The sequence below is a fragment of the Xenia sp. Carnegie-2017 genome, unplaced genomic scaffold (genome assembly GCF_021976095.1).
Source record: "Xenia sp. Carnegie-2017 unplaced genomic scaffold, XeniaSp_v1 HiC_scaffold_23, whole genome shotgun sequence".
NCBI lineage: Eukaryota > Metazoa > Cnidaria > Anthozoa > Malacalcyonacea > Xeniidae > Xenia > Xenia sp. Carnegie-2017.
This window is the reverse complement of record NW_025813486.1, coordinates 5,850,050-5,866,974: the sequence shown is the minus strand read 5'-3', so window position 1 is coordinate 5,866,974 and position 16,925 is coordinate 5,850,050. Positions and strand designations below refer to the sequence as shown.

The 16,925-nt window shown below is 33.6% G+C and overlaps 1 protein-coding gene and 1 long non-coding RNA gene across 2 annotated transcripts in view; both read right to left on the bottom strand.

Annotated features, from left to right (window-relative positions):
* Positions 1–208: 208 nt before the first annotated feature.
* Positions 209–16,925, bottom strand: part of LOC124448484 — a 78,731-nt gene continuing 62,014 nt past the window's right edge. Inside the window, exons 6-7 of the mRNA XM_046999500.1 lie at positions 1,164–1,873; positions 209–1,083 (exon numbers count right to left, since the gene is read on the bottom strand). Coding sequence (XP_046855456.1) covers positions 448–1,083; positions 1,164–1,873 — 1,346 coding nt within the window. The 3' untranslated portion in view covers positions 209–447. The remainder of the gene's footprint in view (positions 1,084–1,163; positions 1,874–16,925) is intronic.
* On the bottom strand, positions 10,691–16,579 carry LOC124448532. The gene is made up of 2 exons (XR_006949116.1): positions 16,255–16,579; positions 10,691–10,745 (listed from the first exon to the last, which is right to left on the bottom strand). It is a non-coding gene; the product is annotated as an uncharacterized LOC124448532 (long non-coding RNA).

Genomic DNA, 16,925 nt, shown 5'->3' with positions numbered 1-16,925 from the left:
GATATTAAAACACAAAAGATTCTATTTATGGAATTATGCACAACTTCAAATGGTCAGATTTATACAATAAGGAATTCCCAAGAGCCCAAAACACCAAGGCCAGACTTTTAGTAATTATAATAATTTCAGAAAAACAATTATTTATCGTATACGAGTTTATTATGTTGGATGAAAGTAGAGCAAATTTTATCAGTGCAGCCAAGCATAAAAGTTAACTTTTAATGTCATGTTCACCTTCAGTCTTTTTCCAAAACAGTTTACAGTAAAAATTAAATATATACATTGTATAAATGAATACCACAGGCTATACATTCACAAGAAACGGGGTGAAATATCATCTAAATACGTCGTGAAAACTGTTTTTCTTTAAATCTATAAAATAAGATCTTAACAGTATCAATGATTTCTTAATTGCTACTTTTTTACTCCCAACAGGTTCTGTTGTATCTAAATTTTTTTTTGATGTAGTTTGCATTCATCAAAAGGAAAAAAGTTCTTGAGTTCTGGCTCGTTCTTCAATTCTTCATTTGACCTGACAGCAGCATGTACCCGAACAGGGAGATTAGGAACTGTTCGGAGAAAATACGCCCTGTAATCGCAAATCTTATAAAATGGTTCTGGTTGTGGTAGAGGTCGTGGTCGATCGTTCCAATGCTGGTCAATATTTCGAATAAGACTTAAACATTCTGTCCATGAAGAGTTATAGGTTCTTTTATTCACCAAATAATCATAAACATCACTATCCATTTCGCTTCTCCAATCTGAGGATTCGCTATTCAATTGTTGAACGACACTACACAAGGGATCATTTGTCTTAATCTGCTGAAGATTTCCAACTTTACATAATAAGTCAAATTTCTCGTCATCTGACATAAGAAATGGGTGTTTTAACGCCACGTTAGCCGATGGCCTGTCTTTGGGTTCTCGGTTTAACATCCACGATAGAAGGTCTTTCAATGTTTCATCCTTGATTTCCTCCAAGCCAACAGGTTTTCCATTCAGCATGTTCATCAGTCTATACGGTTTAGTTCCAAACGGGTGTTTACCTTTTGTTGCAATATAATAAGCTACCATTCCTGCATTCTAAAAAGATTAACAATGTAAAGTCACAAAATTGATTGTATATATGCATGACTTGCAAATGGTTATATTCCTGCACTTACCATTACATCAGACGTTTTCTTGTACCGTCCCGTATTAACTTTATCTTCATCTTCACAATATGATTCAGGAGCAATCCAATACTCAGTTCCCATGTTAGGATTGCTATTATGTGTCGTAGAATCCTTTTCCAATATTCGACTAATGCCGAAGTCAGCTATAAGAAAGTTGTCTTGCGTGTCTCGGAGAACATTGGCGGGCTTTAAGTCCCGATGAAGAATAGGATTTGGGCCGCTATGAAGATCAGCTAATCCTTGCAAAATTTGTCTGAGAATTTTGGGAAGAGCTTTTTGAAGATCATGTAAAGTAGAAGACTTGACAAAACTCTCCAATGATTTTTCACATAAGTCTAATATCAAATATACATATTCTGTTCCAGTCTCTTCTTCTAGGAAAGAATAATTCACAACATATTTCGACCTTCTTGCGTTGAATTCATTCAAAATTTTCTTTTCGTGCAGCGCACGCTGAATGTAGCTATCTCGACGTATTTGTTTCACTGCTTTACCGTAACCATCCTTACCCAGTCCAAGATAAACACGTGTTCCATCACTTCCTTTGCCAATGCAAAACTCTTCTGAGAAAATTACTCGTACATTGCCCACCACTTTAACCTCATCACTGGAATTGCGTCCATATTCAATCAATTTTGAAAACAATTCTCTATGTTTCGTTGATTCATTAATGTATTTCAACTCTTGCAACACCAATTCTAAGAAAATTAGATAAAATATTATATTCAAGGGTGAAAGAAACGAAATTAATAGGTAAAAATAGCTTAAACTTTCCCAATCAGGAAAGGATATTATTAGCTACAGCGCATTTTTGAAAAAACTTATCAACAACCATTAGACAAATCATAAGTTCTTTAATTGTACAATCAAATCTGGCAACATTTGAGGTTAGCTTATACCATACAATTTATCACAAAAACTTTTTTCTGCAGTAATTTCATATATTTTTTTTAAGAAATAACCTTACGTTTTTCGAAAATATTAAATTTAAATTTATAGAGCATATTTTTTAGAGTCTAAAAATTTTTATAGTAGAAAATAACAAAATAGCTTCATTTAATTTTTCATTTCATTCTCGACACTCATTATTTATATAGACTATCTTATGTTTAATGCCAAATATGAACATTGAAATTCGATGAGCAACTAAAACTAAACAATTATTCTCTCAAACCTTGTTTGAACACCATTAAAGTGCCAATGAAACGAAAACTTTGCTAGTTAAATTATATTTACATTGACCAGAACTTTTGAAATGAATGCTTTCTAAAACCTTTTATGTATGATACTTTCATTCAAAAAATACTGAAGTGAAGTTCTTGCTATTACCAATTTATCTAACTTGTGACATCATATTGCATGCAAAATGAGTCGCTGCCATGTTTTAAATACACTTCATTTTTCTGACAACGTAACGTTGATAATAGTAGGCAGTATTTTATGTTATTGACACATCACAAAGAAAGAAACTCGGCAAAGTTCAAGTAAAGTATTAGCAAATGTACCGAATAATTCTAGTTCTCATTATGCAATGTGACATCACAAGTTAGATGAATCGAACATAATAAAAGCTTCAATATCTTGAGAAAGAAAAGATATACGCATAAACTATTTTCAGCAGCAGCCTTAAGAAACACCCCCTCACCCACCCCACTAAAAGTTATAGTTTTGGTCCTTTATACAGTGGTCCGTGATACAATACCTGAGAAAACATGATATGGTCATTGAGTTCTGTAAGTGTCATTTCATCAGCAGCCTTAGTAAACACCCCCTCCCCCACCCCACTAAGATTTATAGTTTTCGTTCTCCATATAGAAGTCCACGCTACAATATTTGAGAAAACATGATACAGCCGTTGATTTCTGTAATCGATATTTAATCAGCAGCGTTATTAAACATCCCTTCCTTCACCCCACAAAACGTTATATTTACGTCCTCTATATAGAGGTCATTGATACAATATCTAAGAGAACATGATACAGTCATTGAATTTTGTAAGCAATATTTCAGCAGCAGCGTTATTAAACACTTTTTCCACCACCCCGCTAAAAGTTATAGTTTCGGTCCTCTATACAGTGGTCCGTGCTATAATATCTGAGAAAACATGATACAGCCATTGAGTTTCGTAAGCGATAATTCATCAGCGGGGTTATTCTTGCTCAATCTTTTGACTTAAGTCTTAAGTGCCTTGAACTGATTCACGTGCACTTTTTAATTGAGGTTATGAACTCAGTTAACCAATCACGAATTAAGACGCACTTCAGATCATAAATGTGATTTTTGGACTCGCTTGCTCTTCTAATATAGTTCAAATATTTACATTTATCTATTTTGAGATCATTGGAGTAATTTATTGAAATCAATGAATAAAGTCGCTGTTTTTATGTTTTGCGATTAGTAACGCTTTTTGCTTATCTATTTTGGGAAATTTTTTAGTAGAAAAAACTGTTACAGCAACTTTTACTCTATAGGCAACCTTCAAAATGCAATTCTAAGCTAGAAAATTACCTTTTGTGAACATTTGAATGATGTTACACTGAAGATGTAATCTCCAGTATACTTAGCAAGGAGAGAGCTCAAAAAAACTTGTAATTTTCTGTAAATTTGGAATTTAGAAGTTCGTTCAATAAATGTGCAATTTAATGCTGCATTTGTCATAAGGAAAATTTTATATAGCCTTCTTTTTATTGTGGAACTTTGAGAATTCACATCGTCAAATTGGCTCATTTTCCATATGATTTTGAGGTATTTTACTTACAATGAACAGGAATTCTTATTTATTAAAGTATATCGAGCAAGTCGATTTGATGGTGGCCGTTCTTTGCATAATTTTCAATATCATTAGCTAGGTAATGTATGCATGGTGGTGCAAACGTGAAGTATTGACAGTATATCCAAAGGATAGTTTGTTGAGAAGTTTTTATGATTAAACAAGCAGAATACAAATAAACGTTACTTTAAAAAAATAAATTGCATGATGTCATTATCACCTCATGTCTCATTTTAATTTTAACTGACTGATAATGTGCTTCAAGTACAAATTGTTAAGTGACAAAATTTTACTGCCATGGTTAAAACAGATTAAAGCACTTTAAAACAGATTGTCTAACCTGAACAATTCTAAAATGCAGAGTCTGATCTCTATGGTGTACATTATATGAAGATTTATTTTAAAAGGTTTTAGTCTATTTATTGTAATCCTTTTTCTTTAATGAAACTTATGAAATGTAGTCAATTTGAGCACTTTATAAAAAGAGTTGCGCAACTTTGCTGGTACGCAATATTTATTGAGATAAACAAAGACTTATCAAGTTGTGCAAGTTATGCGTCTAGTACACAGTTCATCGAAATTATTTGCCGTTAGTGAGCAGAATTCATTACGAAATTTAAATATACGTAAATGTAAGTAAGTATGACCTTTATTTAAGGAGCCTTTGCATTGAACCCCAGCAGTGTTGTGTAAAACCTCCTTAGGTTAGTATATAGAAGATATAATAAATATTTAATAAAACTTTTACAACAATTTACACAACACTCAGAATCTTGGTGCTCTCACTAGTTAATCCTATCAAGTGTCTTCCGCATCTTATGCGGTGATGGAGAAAGTTTTAAGACCACAACGTTTTGACACCAATCCTAACGCTCAAGACGCTGCTAGATCGTGGTTGCACTGGTTTGCTACTTTCCAAAACTTTGTAGCTGCTATACCTAACGAAGAAGTGAACAAATTAAAGGTTCTAGTCAATTATGTTTCTGCCGACGTTTATCAACTTTTCTGTGAAGCGACAACCTACGAGGAAGCTATAGAATTGTTAAAAAATCTCTATGTTAAGGTTCCTAATGAGATATTTTCGCGACATAAGTTAGCTACTCGTAAACAACAATCTGGCGAGAGCCTGGATGAGTATTTGCAAGATCTAAAATCGCTAAGCAAAGATTGTAATTTTCGTAGCGTGACATCAAATCAATATCGAGACGAAGCTGTACGAGACGCGTTGATAGCAGGTCTTCTTTCAACTAACATCCGCCAACGTCTTCTTGAGAATAAAACATTAGACCTTCAGACAGCTTTTGATCAAGCCCGAGCCTTAGATACATCACAGAGAACTTCTGAAACTTATGCAGACGGAATTCCAATAACAGCTGCTGCTCTATCAAACAAGGACGGGGAGAATTCGTTTATTAATCAACGGGCATTCGAAAACCAAGATAAAACTGATCAATCTGACGGACATCAAGAGAACAACGGCATAGAAAGGTACGTTGCCGCCTCTTCTAGATCAGCGAAATGTTTCTTCTGCGGTAATCGACCACACCATCGTTCCGCATGCCCGGCTAAAGACGCCTATTGTTATAAATGTAAAAAGAAAGGACATTTCCAAAGAGTATGTAAATCGGTCGCTCCTCAGGCTTCGTATATAGCATTAGCATCAACTAAACATACAGTAGCAAAGTCACTAAAGAAAGCCTGTATTGATGTCTTGATTAATGGAAAATCTTGCGAAGCTCTAATTGATTCGGGAAGTACACATAATTTTATACATCCTAAAGTTGCAAGTAATCTGGGATTGAACGTTTATACAACTCAAGAGAAAGTAACAATGGCTGCATCCTCGTTTTCTTCTAAAATTCAAGGCTATTGTCTTGCCGATATTATACTTAAAGAGCGAGAGTATGCGAAAGTAAAACTGTTTGTCTTAACAAATTTATGTACGAACGTGATATTAGGACAAAATTGGCAGGAAAAACATGAAAGCACAATTATTGAGTATGGCGGAAAATCGCCCTCTTTAACGATATGTGGTTTATCAACTATAAATATAGGGCCACCGCCGTTGTTCCAATTTTTGTCTGAAGATTGTAGACCAGTAGCTGCAAAATCACGAAGATACAGTGCCGAAGAGAGAGCGTTCATCGCAACGGAAGTGTCGAAATTGCTTGAAGAAGGGATTATTGAAGAAAGTGACTCTCCCTGGAGAGCCCAAGTCGTTGTAACCAAGAACGAAAGACAAAAGAAAAGACTAGTAATCGATTACTCTGAAACAATTAATAAGTTTACTCAGTTGGACGCTTATCCAATGCCAAGAATAGATGATACAGTAAACGCAGTTGCCCAATATACTTTCGCGTATTTAGACAATATTACTATATGCGGTTACAATCAGGAGCACCATGATAAAAATTTGGAACTTTTTATGAAAGCAGCGAGGAAGCGTAACCTAACATTTAATGAAAGCAAGTGCGTTTTTTCGGTAACTTCAATTAGTATACTCGGAAGTGTTGTATCTCAAGAAGAGATTAAGCCAGATCCGGAGAGGCTAAAACCTTTGCGGGAGCTGCCAGCCCCACGTGATGCAAAAGCTCAAAGGCGTGTCATCGGTTTGTTTTCATATTACTCCCAATGGATTAAAGATTTTTCAACTAAAATTAGACCTTTGTCTCACAATTTAGCTTTTCCATTATCAAATGATGCGTTGCAAGCGTTTGATTTACTGAAAAATGATATTGAGAATGCTGTAGTAGGATCAATTGATGAATCTTATCCTTTCCAAATAGAGACCGATGCATCAGAATTTGCACTTTCAGCGACATTAAATCAACAAGGACGACCAGTAGCATTCTTCTCAAGAGCACTAAATGGTTCAGAACTAAAACACTCGTCAGTAGAAAAGGAAGCAGCTGCTATCGTGGAGGCCGTTCGTAGGTGGAAACATTATCTAACAGGTAAACATTTCAAACTAGTAACGGATCAGAGGTCAGTAGCTTATATGTTCAATTTGAAACGTCATGGTAAGATTAAGAACGATAAAATAATGCGGTGGAGATTGGAACTTTCTATGTATGATTTTGACATAGTATATAGAACAGGAGAAGAAAATATACCAGCGGATACCTTATCGAGAGTGAAGGTTATGTCGCTTACACTGGATAAACTTTTCGAACTTCATAAAGCACTGTGTCATCCTGGAGTATCTCGCATGAGTCATTTTGTAAAAAGCCGAAATTTACCATTTTCGATAGAAGAAATTAAGCGCATGACCGAATCATGTAGAGACTGCCGAGAATGTAAACCCCAATACTATCGACCTGCACAGTCACATCTGATAAAAGCAACACAGCCGTTTGAAAGACTGAACCTAGATTTTAAAGGTCCGCTGCCTAGTACGGACAAGAAACGATATATATTGACTATCATAGATGAGTATTCTAGATTCCCATTTGCGTTCCCATGTGAAGATGTTAGCGCTCGGACTATTGTTGCTTGTCTATCAGAATTATTCTCGGTTTTTGGTATGCCTACGTACATTCATTCTGATCGAGGGTCAGGATTTATGAGTGCTGAACTAAAGAGTTTTCTCTTACAGAAGGGTATTTCAAGTAGTAGAACAACAAGTTATAATCCTGCAGGAAATGGCTAAGTAGAAAAATTCAATGGAACGTTGTGGAAAACAGTTTGCCTCGCTTTACGATCGAAAAATCTACCCATTAACCACTGGCAAGAGGTGATGCTGGATGCACTCCATTCGATTAGGTCCTTTTTATGTACGGCTACAAACGCTACTCCTCATGAACGATTATTTTCTTTTCAACGTAAGTCAACGAGCGGGGTGTCTGTCCCTTCATGGTTAGCTACACCAGGAAAGGTTCTATTAAAACGTCAAGCGCGAAATTCAAAGTTTGAACCATTAGTGGACGAAGTACATCTAATACAAGCAAACCCTCAATATGCTCACATTCGACACGCTGATGGAAGAGAGGATACCGTAGCAACAAAATACTTAGCACCTCAAGGAGACTTAGGATTTCAAGACGGTGCGACAACTTCTGCCCCTCCAATAGAAGTTCAAGACACTACAATACGTCCCACAGAAGACGCAAAGATAGAGATATCTACGTCAACGGAAGAAGTGAGAGGAACAAATTCATAAGATGAGAGTGTTGAACAGCAGTCGTCGCAATTACGAAGAAGAAGAGCACCAGATCGATTAACTTATGATTAAAATAAAATAAAACAGAACGAATCAACTAACATTTATTAAAGTCATTCTATTACCTTGAGTTAGTTAAGGACAATTATATTAAATTTAGCTACACATATGTTTAGGTTTTTTTTTTGTTGTTAGGGTGAAGGAACAGAATTCATTACGAAATTTAAATATACGTAAATGTAAATAAGTATGCCCTTTATTTAAGGAGCCTTTGCATTGAACCCCAGCAGTGTTGTGTAAAACCTCCTTAGGTTAGTATATAGAAGATATAATAAATATTTAATAAAACTTTTACAACAGTTAGCAAAAGCAAAATTGAAGTCTTTGATACAGTATAGAACATACGTAATAAACGATCGTTCGGAGTCCGAGAGATAACAAATAAACTAGGTTCAGTTCGTTGACCTAAAGTTGGCTAACCCTGGGTTAAAATTGCGTTGTTCAAAGCAAGGTTAAGCGCTGGGTTAACTAACCTTGGGTTAAAAAGCAAGCGAATCCAAATAAGGTCAATTAACTGTGTGAGTTCAATCAACACAATCAATAGCAAAGCCAGCAAGCAAAAAAGTTGTTTTGATTTTATCGATTACGTAGTTTTTCATCAGTTGATGGTGGCCAGTTTTAAAGTGATTCCTAGGTCTATTCAATGCAGTTGTAGTGTTAGCACCGTTGCAGATTTATCAACAATTCGATTATCTTGTACATCTTATACGTTTATACGAAACTGTCCGAAGCAAAGAACCTCAAAGCAATTACGACTTGTTGTAGATGAATTGCACAGCTTTGCTGCGTATCTAAATAAAGCTTGAAGAATTAGATTTGTTATACAATTTATTTCGTTTCTGCCGAATTTTATTTCTTGCCTCTAAATCACTGTCGTAAAAAACTTTAGTATTTTATCTACGTACACAATATCGTCTTTTGCAACGAGGATAATTTACATGGGAAATTAAGAGCAAATTCTGTCACGAGTTGTTTTAATTACGAAAATATTATGTCAACCTAGGGTTAAGTAATTTAACCCACCTAGCAAGGAGGGTTAAAGTTAACCCTTGTTTCAACCGAAGGTTTAAGATAACCTACTTTCGAGCAATGCAAACTAACCCAGAGTTAAAAATTAACCTTGGATTAGGCATGTTTAACCAGCTTTTGAAAAACCAGCCCCAGATTATTAAAAATAAATCTTCATAAAAACACATATATACCAATCAAATGACTTGATTTGTCATACAATACGAAAAAAATATGATTAGGTTTTGTAATATATATAAAATAAAATAGAATTGAAAGACATACCTTGTTTTGTCTTTTCAACACCAGGAGAAACTACAACATCTTCGGCAATAAAATCATCACCAGTTGTGGTTTCTAAGAAAAATATATTAAAAAATTTCATCCACACAATCTGCATGTGTATTTCTATTCCGTCATTAAATAAAAAAAAAATTACAGCTAGTGCTCAAAAGAAATAACACAAGTAAACTGAAACGTTTCGGTTAGTAGCTTTAAAAAACTATATCTTTTATCTCGTTTTGCTCATTAAAGTATAGTAGCGCGCCTAACGGATTTAATCGGGAGAGCAAAATCTTGCACCTCCAAAATTTCATATACATATATTACACACAGTTTTATATAACTGATATTTTTCAAGTCTATGGAAATATTGAGAGGTGGTTTACCCCCTTGTAAGCACCCATTATTTTTATGTAATGGACCAGCATTCATCAGGCGTAATATTACAAATAAATGTATGTAAACAAACTTCATGAAGGAAACACCAAACGTTTTTTAAAACGAAAAAAAAACAAAACAGAAAACCATGGTACGAATGTAGGTCAAAAAAAGAACACTGGGTTTTCTTTTATGTAGACGACACGATTTCAAGCTATATATTTTCAGCTGGCAAAAACTACAGGAGTGAAAGCTAGTCCATGCAATGCAGCAAAGACGAGAAAAAAAAAACTTTCAGTTCAAATAAAGCCATATAATAAAACTTTTATTAACCCCGCCTGCTCGTTCTTTACTGAAAAATCTCGGACCTCTGTTTTTAGTACAAACCTTGCCTTAAGGGGCTCAGTTTGCACGAAAAACTTCATATCACACACTCGGTTATTAAGAGCTTATTAATGAATTCAGACATTGATAAATGTTACATAACCGTTGACGTTAATCCCTGTGGAGAAGGTACCTAAGTAACTATAGGGAAAAAGTTATACGCAGGATTTATTGAGGTGGACAAAAACTTCTCAAGTTAAACTGAGCACTGCCGTCTAGTAGATATTTCATTTCAAATATTTGAACGTCGTTAGCAAAAGCAAAATTTATATCCTTGTTACCGTATTGAATATACGTATTAAACAAACGTTTGGACTGTATATATCATATTTTAAATAAAATAAATCTTCATAAAAACACATAAATACCAATCAAATGCCTTGAATTGTGATACAATTCAAAACAAGTATTCTTAGGTTACGCAATATATAATAAAAATTAGAATTGAAAGGCATACCTTGTATTGTATTTTCGACACACGGAGAAGTTCCGACATCTTTAGCATTAGCATCATCACCACTTGTGATTTCTACGAACAATATTTTAAAAAGCGTTATCCACACAAGCTGTGTATTTCTATTTTGACAACTTGTAAAAAATGAATTTACAGCTAGCGCTCGAAAAGAAATAACACAAATAAATTGGAAAGTATTGGATAGTAGCTTTTTAAAACTAAATATTTCGTTTCGTTTTGTCCATTAGCTCCAAAATCTCATATACGTATATTACATTTTACATGACTGACATTTTCAAGTAATAAAATGACCTTACAATTGGAAATATTTAGAGGGCAGTATATATTTTCACGTAATGAGCCAGCTTTCATTTGGCGTAATTTTACAAATAAATGTAGATAAACAAACTTCATGAATTACGACTGCCAAAGAGTATTTTGGTAAAACACAAGACAATAGACACTCTGTATATAGTAAACATTATTTATCTAGATAAAATATCTTACGAAACGTGATACAGCCATTGAGTTCTGTAAGCAATATTTCAGCAGCAGCGTTATTAAACACCCCTTCCCCACCCCACTAAAATTTATAGTTTTAGCCCTCTATACAGTGGTCGGTGCTACAATATCTGAGAAATCATGATACAGCCATTGAGTTCTGTAAGCGATATTTCAGCAGCAGCGTTATGCTTGCTCAATCGGGAGGCTTAAGTCGTAAGTGGCTTAATCTGATTCACGTGCACCTTTTAATGGAGGTCATCAAGCAAGTTTACAATCATCAATTAAGACACAATTTGAATTATAAATGAGATTTTTGGACTCACTTGCTCTTTTAATATAATCGAAACAATTATATTTATTTAATTTGAGATCAGTGGGAGTAATTTATTCAAATCAATGAATAAAGTCGTTGTTTTTCAGTATTGCGATTAGTAACGTTATTTGCTTATCTATTTTGTGAAATTTTTTAGTAGAAAAAACTGATACAGCAACTTTTATGCTCTATGCAACTTTTAAAATGCAATTCTGAGTAAAAAGTATTCAAAATTTATTGCTAAGCTAGAAAATGATCTTTGTGGACTTTTGAATGATGTTCACACTGAAGAGGTAATCTCCAGTATACTTAGCAAGGAGAGAGTTCAAAAAAACTTGTAATTTTCTGTAAATTTAGAATTTAGAAGATCGTTTAATAAATGTGCAATTTAATGCTACATTATTCTTAATGAAAATTGTAAATAGCCTTTTTATTGTGAAACTTTGAGAATTCATATCGTCATATTTGCTCATTTTCCATATGATTTTGAGGTATTTTTATTACAATGAACAGGAATTCTTATTTATTGAAGTACATCGAGCAAGTCGATTTGATGGTGGCCGTTCTTTGCCTAATTTTCAATGTTATTAGCTAGGTAATGTATGCATGGTGGTGCAAACGTGAAGTATGACAGTATATCCAAAGGATAGTTTGTTGAGAAGTTTTTATGATTAGACAAGCAGAATACAAATAAACGTTACTTTAAAAAAATAGATTGCATGATGTCATTATCACCTCATGTCTCATCTTAACTTCAAATGACTGTTAATGTGCTTGAAGTACAAATTGTAAAGTGACAGTATTTTACTGTCATGGTTAAAACAGATAAAACCAGCTGCAAATGTTACCATTCAGTGTTGCTTAGACATGTTATGAAAAAATTCATATATCTTATAACATTTCTTAATGTAAAAGACTGATTGAAGTCTGTATTTGTAATCAAACACGTAATCCTTTTTCTTGAATGGAACTTATGAAGTGTAGTCAATTTGAGCACTTTATATAAAGAATTACGTCACTTTGCTGCTACGCAGTATTTATTGAGATAAACAAGGACTTGTCAAGTTGTGCTGAGCACTGCCGTCTGGTACAAAGTACATTTAAATTATTTGTCGTTCGCAAAAGGAAAATTTAACCCATTGATACAGTATTGAACATACGTAATAAACGAAAGTTTGGAGTCCGAAAGTGCAACACTGTATACGTATATCCTGCATATTATTAAATAATATAAATCTTCATAAAAACACATAAATACCAATCAAATGCCTTGAATTGTGATACAATTCAAAACAAATATTCTTAGGTTACGCAATATATATAAAATAATTAGAATGGCGTACCTTGTTTTGTATATTCAACACCCGGAGAAGTTCCGACATCTTTAGCTTTAGCACCATCACCACTTGTGATTTCTATGAACAAGATTTTAAAAAGCGTTATCCACACAAGCTGTGTATTTCTATTTTGACAACAAGTAAAAAATGAATTTACAGCTAGCGCTCGTAAAGAAATAACCAAATAAATTGAAAAGTTTTGAATAGAAGTTTTTTAAAACTATAAATTTCGTTTTGTTTTGCCATTAGCTCCAAAATCTCATATAGATATATATTACGTTTTACATGACAACATTTTCAAGTAATAAAATGACCATACAATTGGAAATATTTAGAGGGCAGTATATATTTCCACGTAATGAGCCAGCTTTCATTTGGCGTAATTTTACAAATAAATGTAGATAAACCAACTTCATGAATTACGACTGCCAAAGAGTATTTTGGTAAAACACAAGACAATAGATACTCTGTACAAAGTAAACATTATTTATCTAGATCAAATAATGTTTATCTAGATTAAATAATGTTTACTATATACGGAGTATCTATTGTCTTGTGTTTTACCAAAACTTCATGAAGCAAACAGCAAATGTTTTGTAAAACGAAAATAAAAACAAAATTAAAAACCATGGTATGAATGTAAGTCAAAAAAGAGCACTGGAAAAGTGGGTCTTATTGTCTAGGCGACACTGTTTCAAACTATATATTTTCTGTTGGCAAAAACTAGAAGAGTGAAAGCCAGTCCTTGTAAAACAACAAGAATGGAAAAAGAAAAGAAAGCTTCGTTTCAGGTCAAATAATACCATATAGCCAATTTTCATTTTATTAACATCGCCTGCTCGGTCTTTATTAAGAAATCTCGGACCTATGTTTTTAGTACAAACCTCGCATTAAGGGGCACGGTCAGAACAAATAACTTCAGTCCCATATTTCTCCGTAAAGACCTCACACTCGGTTATTAAAGGCGTTGTAATGAATTCAGATATTGATAAATGTTAACGAGCTGTTGTCGCCAAAATCTGTCGAGTATCTTAGTAATTATAAGAAAAGCTTGCTAAAATCCGTTGCTGTTGGCTATCTTTTTTGAGGACAAGGAATTTACTACAAAGTTATGCGAATTTATGCAACCTGTCAAAGAATGAAAATTGTAAGCAGACACAGACATTAACACATTTTTTAGCGTTGTTGTTTAATTACTGATGGAGTTAAAAGAAAAGTCTGGAATTATTTAAATCATACATTATCGTCATACACAGTATATATGTATATATATTCAAAAGTTTCCTAAAGAATATGGAAGCACCCAAAAGCGTAGGAATTCGACGAATTTTGTTCCTAAACAGAGCAAATGAATGGTTGCTTAATAGCTACTTCGAAGTTCGAATTAATTTCTTGTTGACGATTCTTTCCTTTAATGTATATGGAGTCCTTGCCGAATCACTCAATTTGTTCAGAAGTCCGCCTTTCCTTACGGAGTCGAGGCAATTAAGAGAGATCGGTCAAACATAGAAATTTTATCGCAATATGTGTCTTGTTTACTCCTACCTCGGCGCTATACTTTCATTAATCAATCAACTCGCCGCCGCAAGTTTTTCTCAGTTATGAAATGAAATTGAACTGTATTCCTGGAAAACAGATGAGCGAGAAGAAGTGATCGCTATAATATTTTTGAATTAGTAAACAAGAACTGCAAGGGATCTAAGAGTTAAAAAAATCATCTGCAACACCCTTATAAGGGAAACATCCCACAGGAAACATAATTACTGGAATTGCTATAATAATGTTTGGTATCAATGTCAGTCACGCTATGTCAAAGTAGTTTCAATAATTTATTAGGAGCAAAATAGCAGTTAAACATTTCATACAGACCACGATTTGATAATATGTAGACACTTGTTTTGTCAAGCTTTTGCTATTTTTATTGCTCAAATCATTAATTTATGTTTTATATTATGCAATTGATAAAACTAGATCTCAGCAAACACATATATTATAGGTGTAATTTTAACTTGTAATAAAATTTCTACTTTCACTCCTGTAATTTATTATCTAAAACATGTATAAATGACATAATATTTTCTTGCTGTAAAAAGTAATACACTGAAAATAGCATAGGCATGCTGAAATATGTCTTTTTTAAAATCATCCTGTTTTATTTCCAATGTTTGTCAATCTTTCAGTCTATGATTTTTTGAATACATAATTTTCACAAAGCTGGGTTTGGTGAGTCTTACAACTAACAATGAATTTATAGCTGTTATACATCTTCAGCAATGTTTGTTTGATTAAAATGTTTTGTTTCCATCTCACTGTTATTTAGAGCGAGTTTTATGTATATGTTTTTAGTTTATAGGTAGATTTTTGAATTATTCTTTTTGTTGATTAATGTAAATATGAATCCAACCTGCGTTTTAATTATTGCTTTAGCTCTTTTGTTTGTCTAAAACAAAAATGAATAACCCAGTCCTCACATGAAACAATTTGTATGTCAATGAACCACTTAAATCTAGGACTTTAGAATCATTATACCAAAAATTTTTTGTATTATACTATGAAATTTTTCTGTATTCTTAGCCGACTGAAACATATTAAAAACAATCAATAAGCTACGGATCTTAAATAGTTGGAGTTAGACACAAAAAACATGAATTAAATTTGACATTAATATTATTGCTTTAGCGATTAATGTACCTATTGATTTGACGGATGCAAGACTCTGTGCCAGTATATTTTCCCTAATGAGCTGATTCTCCAGTTCAGTAATGTCCGTACATAGAATATGGTTAATAGTTACGGTATTCTTAGCACTCTGTGACAATTACAAATTACAACAACACCAGTGGTCTAGACATCAATGCAGAAAGCTTCATCATCAAGAGTTACACATTTTCAAGCTTGTTTCAATAATCTAAGTGTCCAACATTTAGTACAAGAACGGCAGAATACATTTGATTACTATTTATATTTATTATGGCTGTCAGCATTAACAAACTTCGTTGATGAACTTTGTGACAAATTTGCGTTCTCCCAAGATTTATTAACCAATATTTGTATTGATAGTTATCTTTTTGATACTTTTGCCAAACTTTACGGAATAAAACGCATTTTTGACTAAAAATTTAATATTATTGATGCTCCATGCTGGCATTTGTTTACAGTAATATAATAAACTAGCGAGGTGGGAACATCTTATGACGTCACGATCCATTTGTAAAAATTTGCATCCGTTGGCGAAATTTAGCGTTAAAATTAAACAACTTATACCAAACCAAAAATGCTCAAACATACACCAAAATGTTTCTAAAAAAATATATTCTTCTTTGTCGAAAGAAAGATGGAGTGAAAATTGGCCGGAGTTGCACTTTAACAAAATATCATTAACTCAAATGAGCCACCAACATTATGTTGTATATAATACCTACAAACTCACCAAAATATTTTGATGACAGGGAAACATGAGCATGACTTGGAACAAGAAATTTACTCTAAGTTTTTTGAGACTCATATTTTACAGTTTCTTTGTACATCGTACGAAATTTCCTCAAAGACGAAGTGACGTGAGTATGGTCTTTACCTGGCGCATTCAGTTTTCGAACTTCTGGAGGTTTTTCAAAATACTTTATAGCTTTGTCTTGTTTTCCTGTTTTATCATAAACCAAACCGAGATGGCTTAAAGATGCAGCGACATCAATATGATTTGGACCTAAACATTTTTTTCGAATTTCCAGTGCTTTTTTGTGACACTCTTTAGCTTTGTCGTACTTTCCAGTATCATAATACACCAAACCAAGATTGTGTAAAGACGCAGCGACTCTAACATGATTTGGACCTAACGATTGTTTTCGAAGTTCTAGAGCTTTTTCGTGAACCTCTATAGCTTTGTCGTAGTTTCCAGTTTTTTCAAACACCAAACCAAGATTGCTTAAAGAAACAGCAACGTCAACATGATTTGGACCTAGCGAATGTTTTCGAATTTCTAGAGCTTTTTCATGAACCTCTTTAGCTTTGACGTAGTTTCCAGTTTTATAAAACACCATACCAAGATTGTTTAAAGACAGAGCAACATAATCATGATTTGGACCTAACGATTGTTTTCGAATT